The sequence below is a fragment of the Arachis ipaensis genome, chromosome B4 (genome assembly GCF_059453495.1).
Source record: "Arachis ipaensis isolate K30076 ecotype BB chromosome B4, ASM5945349v1, whole genome shotgun sequence".
NCBI classification, from domain to species: domain Eukaryota; kingdom Viridiplantae; phylum Streptophyta; class Magnoliopsida; order Fabales; family Fabaceae; genus Arachis; species Arachis ipaensis.
This window is the reverse complement of record NC_142439.1, coordinates 147,526,923-147,540,258: the sequence shown is the minus strand read 5'-3', so window position 1 is coordinate 147,540,258 and position 13,336 is coordinate 147,526,923. Positions and strand designations below refer to the sequence as shown.

The window sequence follows — 13,336 nt, the reverse complement described above, 5'->3', positions numbered from 1 at the left end:
TACATGCATCATATGATCAATTTTTTTATAATTTTATATTTATGTATCTCAAATATTTAATTCCCTTGTTAATATATAGCATGCACACATACATACATACATAACATTAATCTAGTTTTAAACCAAAACCTGAGTAAATATTAAAAAACGACATATTTTTAAATATCGTTCGAATTTGCTGAGAATTAGTTCTTAATCTACTAAATTAAAAAATACCGTAAAAAATAATTCTAATTTTAAAACAGTGTTATATCTTATAATTTTTTCTTTGATTATTTTCTTTTGTAATAATATATAATGTTAATTTTAATTTTTAGGCCAACGAATTATAACTCAAATGGCATAATCTTTCTATACTCACCTAGAAATCGCGAATTCGTGTCTCACTCCTAAATTTGAAAAAAAAAATTTGAGAAAATGACAAATAAGTCCCTAACCTTTTGCTCCACGGACATTTTCATCCCTGACTATTGAAAAATACTTTTAAGTTCCTGACCTTCACAAAACTTGGACGGATCAGTTCCTGTCGGAGGCATTTGGACAGATCAGTCCCTGACGGAGGCATTTGGACGGAGAGACTGATCTGTCCAAGTTTTGTGAAGGTTAGGAATTTAAAAGTATTTTTTAATGGTCAAAAACAAAAATATCTGCAAGACAAAAGATCAGTGACCTATTTGTTCTTTTCTCAACAAATTATGTCTAGACACTGCTTTTGTACATTTATCTTTATCTCTTTCTCTGTGTATGTGAATCTTTTGAGTTCCCTAGCTATATAAACACCTTGCCCTCATGTTTGTGTGAGTGTCTTCTCTAGAAAAATAATTATTACAAATGGGAGCACTCGATTACATCTTCTACTTTTGCACCGTTCCAACCACAAAAAGAAAACTCAAATCAATGCAGGTATAGTTATAGCTTCTTATAATATATTCATGCTCTCGTTGTTTAATTTTCTTTTTGGTTCTTTCATTCTAATTAATTCCTATAATCTAATGTATGTATTTGCATTGTTTTATTATTAGACAGTTGAGATTAAAGTCAAAATGGATTGTGATGGATGTGAACGAAAGGTTAGAAATGCAGTCGCTACAATGAGAGGTTTAATTTCCATCACCAACTAATAACACCTACCATTAATATTTCAATTCTCTTAGCTTTCTTAATCAATGTGCTGCAAATTAATAAGCTTCTTATTATTATTTTGGCACATTATTGTAGAAAATAAATAAATAAATACATAACATAGTAAGTATCTAATTATGATCATAGGAGCTATATATAGAGCTGCTAAAATTATGTTCCCGTTTTAAAAAATTCAAACAACATTATTTATGATCTTCCTTTCCAAAGCTTTATATTATAGAAAAATTTTCAATTATACTGAAACATTGATGTTTCAATATTTTTAACCGTTAATCTTAATTATAAAAAATATATATAATATATATAATTAAGATCAACAGTTAAAATTTATTAAAACACTGATATACCGATATACTTAAAAGTTTTTTTATATTATATACTTTGTCCTCTTAGAATCTACCTAGCTACTTCTAGTCTTCTTGATAGTAGTCATCATATCATTTATTTATAAATTTAAATATTTGTGTTTTGGTTGTAAAAGAAAAAAATTTATTTCCATGAGGGAAAAGAATATAATAGATATATCTACCTATCTCTAAACTCTAATTAGAGAAAAGAGAAAAAAAAAGGAAAAAAAAAAAAACTCCTACCTATTTGGAGAGATGCCTAATAAATAATAGTCAATTGTTACCATTACGTTAAGAACTCCCTAGCTTCAAGTTCACAACATCATTGTACATTGTTTCCTTTTCCTTTTACTTTAGGTTAACCTTTAAGTAATGTAACAAGGAAGTATAGGAAGCCAATAGAATAGTTGTACAATATGTACAATAGAGGTTTAGGGATGTTCGATTCAATATTAGAAATATAATCATTAGTATTACCTTTTTTCATAAGCTTAAACTTTTGGGATGAGTGGTTTCATGACATGGTATATTATCCTAGTATCCAGATAGTTATTTTGAATAGTATGGGTGATGTTCATTTTTTAACTCATATTGAGCCTAACAGGACTCGTAAGTAATTTCCGCTTGCATTTTCGTATACAACAAAAAATTTATTTTACACGTATTTTTAATCATACAATGACATATTAGTAAAAATACATTTTTTCATAATAGTTACGTAAATAATCATTAAAAAAAAACAGATAAGATTGTATGATTATGTAAAATATTTTATATTATTAATGTATTAAAATTAAATTCATACACAAAATCTTCTCTCTCTTAAACGAGATTGACTAAATAAATTAAGGAAAAGTATATGGAACCAACTAATAATCAGCCAATAATGGAACAACATAATTAATTGTAATTAGTTTTAATTTGTTTTTTAAATTATTGTTGACCACGTTCAAAACATGAGAGAAGATACGTTAGTGATAGGAGAATCACGGAACAGATGCTTTGATCATTAATTAGTTAGTTCCATATAATTAATTATGTTTTATCAATGCGTAACACATGAAACATAGAAATCATATCAAAAACCATCCAATTTACAAGAAAAAAGAAACATCCGTGTGCCTATCAGTAGCAATATCCGGTTAAAGTTACCGGTGCCTCTGGTTTATCAGTTGGCTGATTCTTGGCTTATATAGAGTTGGTTCCCTAGCATTATTGATAAATTAAACGATACAATTGTTCTGTCCTATCATGTATTACAATAAGACTATTTATACTTACATTTTCTTTGACCAACCCAACTTATGCATGAGCATGATTTAATTTGTATACTTACTTGTTGATTATATTTGGTAGGAGTGAAATCAGTGAATATAAACAGAAAAGAAAGCAAAGTAAGCGTGAATGGTTATGTGGATGCAAACAAGGTGTTGAAGAGGGTAAAAGAAACGGGTAAAAAAAGAGCAGAATTTTGGCCATATGTTCCACAACATGTAGTCACATATCCGCATGCTTCGGGTGTGTATGATAAAAGGGCACCTCCCAATTGTGTCCGAACCTCTCAAACTTTTCCTACTTCTTCACAAGACACTCCAGATCAACTCTTGAACTTCTTCAATGAAGACAACGTTAATTCATGCTCCATCATGTAACAATAACACAACAACTTTATTTGGTGGAAAAAAGAGTCAATTATATGGTGGAAACTCAGGTGAAGTTGATAGTTGAGAGCCGTTAAATGATTTGACCAATTTGACTAAATTTTCATCTAACGGTTCTCACCTATCAACTTCACGTGAAGTCGACTGCACCTGAATTTTCACCCAATTATATATACAGAGGATGTACCTTTTTTTTTTTTATCACGTATGGGATTTTGGTAGTTTCGGCTTATAATAATTTTAGTGAGTTTCAAATAAATAAGTCTTTTTTTTTTCTCTTTTTGATAAGGCTTTCTATTATTAGAGAAAGAATCTATTTCTTTTTTATTTTTTCTTTTTTGGGAGCAAATTAAAGTAAAACTTGCTCTTCAAACTAATGTATATATCATCACCACTAGAATTTAAGTGATTTCCCTAAAATTTCAAATAACATTGTAATAAATAAAAAACAAAAATAATTATCAAAAATTTTAATATCGGATACTTTAGTCTTTTAAATTTTGAAATACATAAAAAAAATGTTAATATTTATTTCTGTTAGACAATGCAATTTTTTTATAATTTGATTTTTTTTATCATTAATGATAACTGTTGATATAGAATATTAACTCACACACATGGTCATTAAAATTGATTTACACTTTATTTTTAAGATTGATTTGTCTATATCACATACATGGACAAAATTGTGTTTGTTTACTAAGACAGTGACACAGAGACACAAAATCGTATTTGACAGATGAGACATGGATAGAGACACTAAATTAATATATTTTGTGTCCATCCTGATAGGAAGAACACGGAGACACTAACAAGTAACACAACTTATTTTTTATTTTTTCTTTCATTATTCTTGTTAACTTTTCATAATTATATTTTTATTATTATATTTTTCGTCGCAAAATTTTTTAATGAAAAAAATTAGAATAAATTAGATTTTTATAATTTATTTTTGTTTATTACCAAACAAAATATAATAACACAATTTTTTGTCTCTCTCTTTTATGTCTTGTTTTTAGTATATTGTTTTGTCTCTTTCCTTTATGTCTTGTTAAGAACAGTTATGCATAAAGTTAACATTATATATTAATAGTCATCGTGAATAACTAATTGGTTAACTGTATTATCTAACAGAATTAAATATTGAGACTATTTTATATATTTTAAAATTTGAAAAACTAATATATATATATATATATATATATATATATATATATATATATATATATATATAATCTTTCTTGAAGATTCGTGATACGGTCATGAATTATGTATTGAACCTTCCAGGAAAATGAAAAACGCTGGAGGAGAATGTGGCAATGAAACTTTATTTAAAAAGTAGTAAAGCATAATAGTAAATTAGAAGACATCATTTGTGAAAGTTTGTTCTTGGGGGAATTTGATTCTTGCTGCCTACCACACAAGACAACTCGAATAACACAATGCAAAACCACCACTTACCCTTCTATCTATTCATGTGTCCAACACACACTTATATTAATTAATCTAATTAAGTATCCTTATTATTTTAATCTTTTTTCATTCGTTGTTAATTCATTATGTACCCAAAGGCATTAATATAATTATTAGTGTTTTTACCTCAAGATTAATTAGTTATAAGCTATGCAAAAATACACCTTTTCTTTTTTCTTCTTAACAAAAATTCAGCTATATGCCTATATAATATAAATAAGTCCTTAATTTTTTATTTTGAAGACAAATAAATTTTTGACTAATTAAAAATATAAAAATATTTTTTATTTTTTAAAAGGCGAGACATCTAATTTTCTCTCAGAGACGTATTTATCTTTTTTTCATATAATTCCGTATCTTTTCTGATCGATTTAAACTATATATCTTTATTTAAAATATATATTGATTAGAGAGGCTTGCAGAACACCTCAGCTTAATGACTAAAATAGGTTGCATGTGAAATGTTTATGATATGATCTAAAGGTTGCAAAAGTGTGTAAAAGTTTTGCTTGTGTAATAAGCTATTTAAAATAGATACCTCTCAATGATTGAACTTATTTTGTTTTAGAAAAAAAAAATTAAAACTTAACATGTCAACGATAATGTACTACTTATGATGAAAAAGGGTATGTAGGTGCAAATTATTATAAAGTTATTTTCTCCAACACTCCATGTTTATATAAAGATTGTAATTCATGTCATTCAAAATTAATTAAGTGATTTTGAATTAATTAGAGTAATGCAGCATCCATGTGGCTCCAATATAATAAAAAAAATTATTAATAATAAATTAAATAATACTGTATTTGAATCAAATGTGATAATTGTAATCTTATCTGATCAGACAATTTAGTTGATGAGGACCAGCCAATATTACAAAAGACAAAGCAAAAGAACCCTTTTTTTTATTGCTTTATTTGTTTTGGTAGTAAGCAAAATATATTCCAAAACTTTATATTACATCCCTTATATATAATATAAATTAAAGCACAATCAACCAAGACCGCTGAGCATGACCATAAACATAAACATTTATTCCCAGTTAATCACTGTCCCTTTTGACCATATATAATTTTTTTAATATTAAATTGCAGTCCACAACCATAATTATGATCCCCAATATTATTATTATTATTATTTCCGCTTAATTAGTATTATAGAGAGAATTAGATATAAAAAATACTATGTGTACAAATATATCAACTCTTATATATATTTTTGTGTATAAATATATGTATAATTTAATTCATTTTTTATATGTATTAATATTTTAATATATATTTTATACAAATATTTGATTTTATAGTTAGTTTTTTGTATACATTTAGCATAATTTTTTTGTATACATTTAGTATGTTCAATATATAGTTCATTGTAAGGAAAAGAATGAAGGGTAGGCATGAATACTTTGTTTATTGATACGTAATGCCAAAAGATATGAGAAATTGATGATAAAGAGGTGCACCCTTTTAGCTTTATTTAGATGAAAGTATTTTTGTTAAAGAAGTTTCTGCTAATAAAGGAGCGATTATGCTGAACTTTTAAGAGAGCTGTATATTAGTATATATATATATATATATATATATATATATATACTACAAAAATTCTGACATTTTACGACGGTTTTTGGAGCCGTTTTGTAGCAATTTTGAATCGTCGCAAAACATTTCATGGCTGTTAATTAACCATAAAAAAATGGGGCGCGGACAAACGGTTAACGGCGATTTTTTTCAAGAGTCGTGTACTCTAAATAAAAATCTAGATATTATTCTATTTCATTCTTGTACAACTTTTATAGAAACTTAAATTTTATTTTATACTAATTTACCAAAAATATTTAATCAAAATAAATTAATAAAAAATAGTTAAAATTTATTTTATTTGATATTTATTAATTATTATAATAAATATCAAATAAAACAAATTGTGATTTTTATTTATTTCTCTAATATTATCGATTAATTCACATTGTATCAAGAGATAAATTTTTGAAATTTTAAACTTAAGCCCGAATAAACTTTATTTATGTGCATCAACCCCTAATAAGCATCACATATATCACAACTAGGCACTAAATTTTACTCCAATGGATAATCTTACAGAAATTTAAAATTAAAAAATCAATCTTATGTTTTTTTTACAGTATCTCTTAATTCTGTAAATAAAAAAATAATCTATTGTGATTTGAATTCTATTTAAGAATTTGTCATCAGTTAATAGATTATTGCAAACACAAAACGTAATTCAAACCTCTAACAACATTTACTTAAATAAATTAATGAATTAATTACTAAATATTTCATCAATCTTAAAATTATACTACAACAAATGCGGAAAATAGCGTCTGAAAATTGGCGGCCATTTGCCGAAACTGCTGCAAATTGACGAAATAGCGACAATTCTAATCGCGGTTTTGCTTCTGCTATGTAAATTGATCAAGATAACAACGATTTAAATGTTCCAACCGCTGCAAATTAATTTATTATATTTATTAAAGACGCGCACTTTTTTAAGAAGTGACAGTTCCTTCTCTTCTTTGATTCTGATATATTTTACCCTTCTATTACAAATAAATAAAAAGTTATATTTGCTATGTGTTGTTTTATCATAGGACAGCCATGACAACATAATAATAATCCAACTCTAAGCAATCTCCTTTAGAAACGCTCTTTGTTATTCAAATAAGAACAAGATCCTCGGCTCTTTTAAAACTTATTATTATATTTTTTAATTTATTATTCAAACTAAGTACCTCGCTATTATTATGAAATAACACAGCCAAAGCTTTGTTCTTTATTAAAAGATTTAACTATTCTATTGGTTCATATAATTTTACTAAATTTATAATTAAGTTTTTATATTATTTTTTTAATTAATTTATATATTAATTTTAATTTTATAATTAAGTTTTTTTGTATAAAAAATATTAGAATTAAGTAAATATTTTTTTATAAATTAAAAGTATTTATAATTAAAATTTTAATTAAATTTTTTACTACATATATTTTAAAAGAAATATTCTATTTATTTTAACGTCTTTGATATGAAAATAATATAATTACAAAATAAAAATAATATAAAGATTCAATAAAAATATAAAAATTTAATTAAAAATTTGATAAAACTATAAAAACTAACTAAATAATTAAACCTTATTAAAACAATGTCAAATTGAAGGGGCAAATTAAATGCCTCACCACATTATTACGAAAGAGTGCCGCCAAGAGTTATCAGTGGTTTTTATTTTTATAATTGGCTCTTGTCTTATCATTAGTTATATTGGTCTAATATTTAAGATTATATTATAACAAAAATATTTAATAAAAAAAAATTAATAAAAATAGTCAAAATTTATTTTTTTTTAAATAAATTTTTATTTTTATTTTTATTTTTCTAATATTACCAATATTATAATTACTTTCATTTGTTGTTATCTCCACAATTCTCTAATACTTCAAAGATACGAAATTATTAAACATCTGTCTTAAAAATAAGTTTTAATAATATTATAAAAAAATATTTCCCTTAAATTTATTAAAAAGATAAATCTTTTATATTTATAATAAACTAAATAAATTAAAAATTTTTATTTATTATACTCCTAACATATTATAAAAAGACATTTTATCTAAATATATATTTTAAGTACATCTATCTAGCTAGTTGCAACTATGTTATATATATATATATATATATATATATATATCCATATTCAATACTTACCTTCAATTTTTGCAATCATCAAAAATTACAAAAATGAAAATTTGGATAGTGGTAATAAAGTTTATAAGTGTAGTTCCATTGCTTTTAATGGCACAAAACTATCCAGAAGACTATCTTAAAGTTCACAACGATGCACGTGCAAGTGTTGGAGTCCATCCATTGGAGTGGAACAACAAAATGGAAGATCTTGCTCGTGCATTCGTGAATGATCGCGCTGAAAGCTGTAAACTAAACCCAACTGGTTGGAGTAAGGTATATGGCCGAATTTCTATACAAAATTCGCGACCTATTACTGGAGCAGATGCTGTGGCTCGTTGGTTGAAAACGAAAAATAAATATAATTACAAATCCAACTCTTGTACTGATAAGAAGAATTATACTTGCGTTCCTTATGTTCAAATTGTTTGGGGTGGAACTATTGCGCTAGGTTGCGCCAGAGTCAGATGTTATGATATTAAAAAAGGTATTCTTATTAGTTGTTATTATTATCCTCGACACAATTTTCCAGCTCAACGTCCTTATATATTACCAAACATTTCTGTTACTAAATAATGCTAAGAAGACAAAAAAAAAAAAGAGTAATGCTAGGGAATAAAAAAAGTATTAGCCAAAAATCAGCTAAATACTTCTGGTTGAATCCAAAATTTTTACGAGTTAATATATATGGATGTTTCTTCTGCTAAATATCAGAATGTTTCTTTTCATAATAAATGGATGTTCTTTTATATATTTTTCGAATTTTTTTGTATTGCAAATGTGAATGTCTCTATTTCTTTAAGAATTTCATATATTTTTTTTAAGTTTTATAGATATTTAATTATTTTTGCTAAAATATAACTGGATGTTTCTTTTGTTAAGTATTAGGATTTTTTTTTATATTAAATGAATGTTTTTTTATATTTCTGTAATTGTTCAAGGACTCCTTTTGGCTAAGATCAAGTGTGTAACATACATCTCTATGCCCAATTAATGTACTTCTTCCTTGGGCCTCTATCATACACCCTCGCCCACCGAATACTTCGCTCCAGTCTATAGTAGTAGTAGCTGAAGCTGAAGAAGAAGCAATGGCGTATTCAACGAATAAGGTTTTGCTGCTGTACAACGTATATATAACCTTAACCTACGCTCTCTCGCCGCTGATTCGGCTCCACTTGAGGTGGCGCGTTTCCGAGGCCTCGACCACCGTTGCCGGTGGCTAGAGCGACTCGGTCGCCCTTTCCTACCACGGCGACCGGGACCTCTGGGGTGGTTTCACGCTGTGTCATTAGGAGAAGGAATGGCGGCGATTCCTGTGATCAGAGAGTGCGTTCGAAAGATGCCGAACGTGAACGTGTTGATGACAATCACTACTATGTCTGCGTTGTAAGATAAACTCTAATTCGAATTGCGTTATTTGCATGCTTTGTTAGTTGTTTATGCGTGCAAAATTTCGAGAGGCGGAGAGGGCCGGTGAGAGAGAGGCGGTGAAAGAGAGAGATTTGTGTGTGTGATTGTTGGAGGTGGGTAGGTTAATGTGAGAGAGAAGAGGAATGTTTTTATAGATTTTAATTAGGTTTACTTAATCAATTTTAAATTTTTTAAATTTTGAATTTAAAAAATTTTAAATTAATTATTAATATAAATTAATGTGGTTTTGTTTAGTTTTTTGCTAGTAACCTCTTGGTTCTATATACTTTTCCAAAAAAAAAAAACAGTTAAAATTTATTTATTATTGTAACAATTAATGAATAATAAATAAAATAAATTCTTACTGTTTTTTATTAATTTGTTTTGATTACCATATATTTTCGTTACTTAAATTACCAAATTAATTAAACTCAGTACCTCCCTTGGTCTTGCATAATAGATTTGCTAAAAGCTGATTTGCCTTAAGTGTACGTGTTATATATGTCATCATCTTTAAATTTCATGTAATAATTTTTTCAGAAATTCTTCGCATACAAGCGATTAAGGCTTGTAAGCCTTACAAGTCCAATTAAAACTAACGCTCAAAACGCGCTTTGAATCGTTCTTCTTCCTCTTCCTCTTCCTCTTCCTCTTCTTCTTCTTCTTTTCTTTCGTTTCTTGCCTTCTCTTTCTCATTTTTCTTCTTCTTGCTGCACGTTCTTCTTCCTTGTGTTCCTCTTCTTCTTCTTCTTTTTCTTTATTTACGTGCTTTTCTCTCTGTTTTCTTTCTTCATTATTCTTGATTTCCATTGTTTTTTGACATTAAGCTCTGAAATCGTTTTTGAAGAAGAAGAAGCAGCAGAAGATGAGGAGGAGAAAGTGAAAGAGTTCTGAATTATGCACATAAGGTGTACTTCAACGAATTTTGGGTGTATTTCTTAAATCATTGGGTGTAATTTTGTAATCCTTTTGGTGTATTTCTGTAATCCTTTGGGTGTATTTCTATAATCGTTTGGGTGAATTCCTATAACCGTTTGGGTGTATTTTTGTAATCCTTTGGGTGTATTTCTGTAATCGTTTGGGTGTATTGCTGTAATCGTTTTGGTGTATTTCTGAAGTTCCATTATCTTTAAATTTGGCAAAAAAATCGTTTTCATGGAGGAAGAAGAAGAAGAGTTGTTCATAATGCATGGTGAGTAGTGCGCTTTGGAAACAGGAAGTAGTTGAATAACGTGCATTTATTTACTCTTCAATGTGAAAGTGTAATGCGTGTGTTTTATTGGACTTGTGTTAACTTGTAAGACTTGTAAACCAAAAAGACTTGTATGTATAGCGGGTCTCTAATTTTTTTTTCTTCTATTTAAAAAGTATGCTATTAGTATTAATTATCAATTAAAGTACTCATATTCATGGTGATGTACGTCCTCGATTAATTTGATAATAATCGATTTAAAATTGAAATATATTATTGTTTCTGCAAAAAAGTTTTCACTGCATAAAGTTAAAACATGAGTTTCACAAAAACTAAAGTAATTGGAATCAAACTTGATCCTCACGTGTGTGTAAGCCTGTGTATACTCTATTGAGACAAAAATCTCATAAAAACATTTCTAACTTTCAAACCTAACACATTGACTTGTTTATGAATATAGTGTTTTGCTTGATAAAAACTTCATATGAGATTGCAGGATTAAGAACATGATAGACCCTACTTTATAATAATAATTAGATTATATTTGCAAAAATTTTCATCAATAAAAAAAATATATATTGAATTCCTATATTCATTTTATTTAGGATAAAGTGGTCTTTATCTAAAAAAAGAGACCTTTTAATTTCTAATAAAATTATTTTGGAATAATATGATTTTTTTTTAAATCGTTAAATAATAATAAAAATTAGTATTGTGAGACTTTTATTACATAAAATAAGTCGCCAACTCTATCGCTTTCTACAAATGCCAACTTTATGTAACTTAAACACCATGCATCTCGACTTCTTTACATGCGTGGGTCGTTAAAATAGGTCAAATCTATCGGGCCAGCTCGTTTAATTATTTAAATGGGCGGATTTTATCTCTAAAATTAAGTCTGTTTAAATTTCGGTCTAAACAGGTTGAACCTGATTAACAAAAAAAAAAATGAGAGGTTAATCGGACTAGCCCGCGGGTTAAACAGGCAGCACGTTTATTTTTATTTTTACATTTTTAAAAAAAAATAGCACTTTTAGCCGTCTTTCAACCAGCCCCAAAGATTCAATCCATCAACTAAAAAAATACAGTTTAAAATATATATTGATTAGAGAGGCTTGCAGAACACCTCAGCTTAATGACTAAAATGGGTTGTTGTTGCATGTGAAATGTTTATGATATGATTTAAAGGTTGCAAAAGTGTGTGAAAGTTTTGCTTGTGTAATAAGCTATTTAAAATAGATACCTCTCAATGATTGAACTTATTTAGTTTTAGAAAAAAAAAAATTTAACTTGACATGTCAACGATAATGTACTACTTATGATGATCTCTATCATCAAACTTGCAAATTATAAAGTTATTTTCTCCAGCACTCCATGTTTATATAAAGATTGTAATTCATGTCATTCAAAATTAATTAAGTGATTTAGAATTAATTAGAGTAATGCAGCATCCATATGGCTCCAATATAATTAAAAAAATTATTAATAATAAATTAAATAATACTGTATTTGAATCTAATGTGATAATTGTAATCTTATCTGATCAGACAATTTAGTTGATGAGGACCAGCCAATATTACAAAAGACAAAGCAAAAGAACCCATTTGTTTATTGCTTTATTTGTTTTGGTAGTAAGCAAAATATATTCCAAAACTTTATATTACATCCTTTATAATATAAATTAAAGCACAATCAACCAAGACCACTGAGCATGACCATAAACATAAACATTTATTCCCAGTTAATCATTGTCCCTTTTGACCATATATAATTTTTTAATATTAAATTGCAGTCCACAACCGTAATTATGATCCCATTATTATTATTATTATTATTATTATTATTATTATTATTATTATTATTATTATTATTTCCGCTTAATTAATTAGTATTATAGAAATAATTAGATATAAAAAATACCACGTGTACAACAAATATATCAATTCATATATTTTTATGTATAAATATATATATAATTTAATTATTTATTTTTAATGTATATTAATATTTTAATATATATTTTATACAAGTGTTTGACTTTATAACTAATTTTTTTTTGTACACTTAGTATAATTGTTATATGTATCATCACATATATTTTTTCCCCTACAATTTTTTAATACAAATTTAAATTCATGTATGTTCAATTGTTCATTGTAAGGAGTCAATGATTTATAGCTCAAATGACATAGTTTTTCCATATTCAATTAAGAGGTTGCGAGTTCGAGTCTTCTATTTTTGGTAGAAAAAAAAAGGTGGATACTACAATGAAGATTTTATAATTGTCTTCATATGAAAATATTTCTTTTTGACCCTTGGATGATGGATTGTATGGTTAGATTTTGATATTTAAAAAAGTGTTGTCTTTGTTTAAAATATGGCTAAATAAATAAGTCACACTTTTAAACAAA

The 13,336-nt window shown here is 26.9% G+C and overlaps 1 protein-coding gene across 2 annotated transcripts; it reads left to right on the top strand.

Annotated features, from left to right (window-relative positions):
• Positions 1-804: 804 nt before the first annotated feature.
• Positions 805-3,372, top strand: LOC107638197 (heavy metal-associated isoprenylated plant protein 21-like). Of its 2 annotated transcripts, none has more exons than XM_016341365.3 (3): positions 805-903; positions 1,023-1,098; positions 2,847-3,372. In XM_016341365.3, exons 1-3 carry the CDS (start codon positions 832-834, stop codon positions 3,140-3,142), a joined length of 444 nt encoding a protein of 147 aa, XP_016196851.1. In that variant the 5' UTR covers positions 805-831; the 3' UTR covers positions 3,143-3,372. The 2 variants fall into 2 exon arrangements, with proteins under 2 accessions (XP_016196851.1, XP_016196852.1); XM_016341366.3 differs by having other exon boundaries at positions 816-903; positions 1,027-1,098.
• Positions 3,373-13,336: the final 9,964 nt, after the last annotated feature.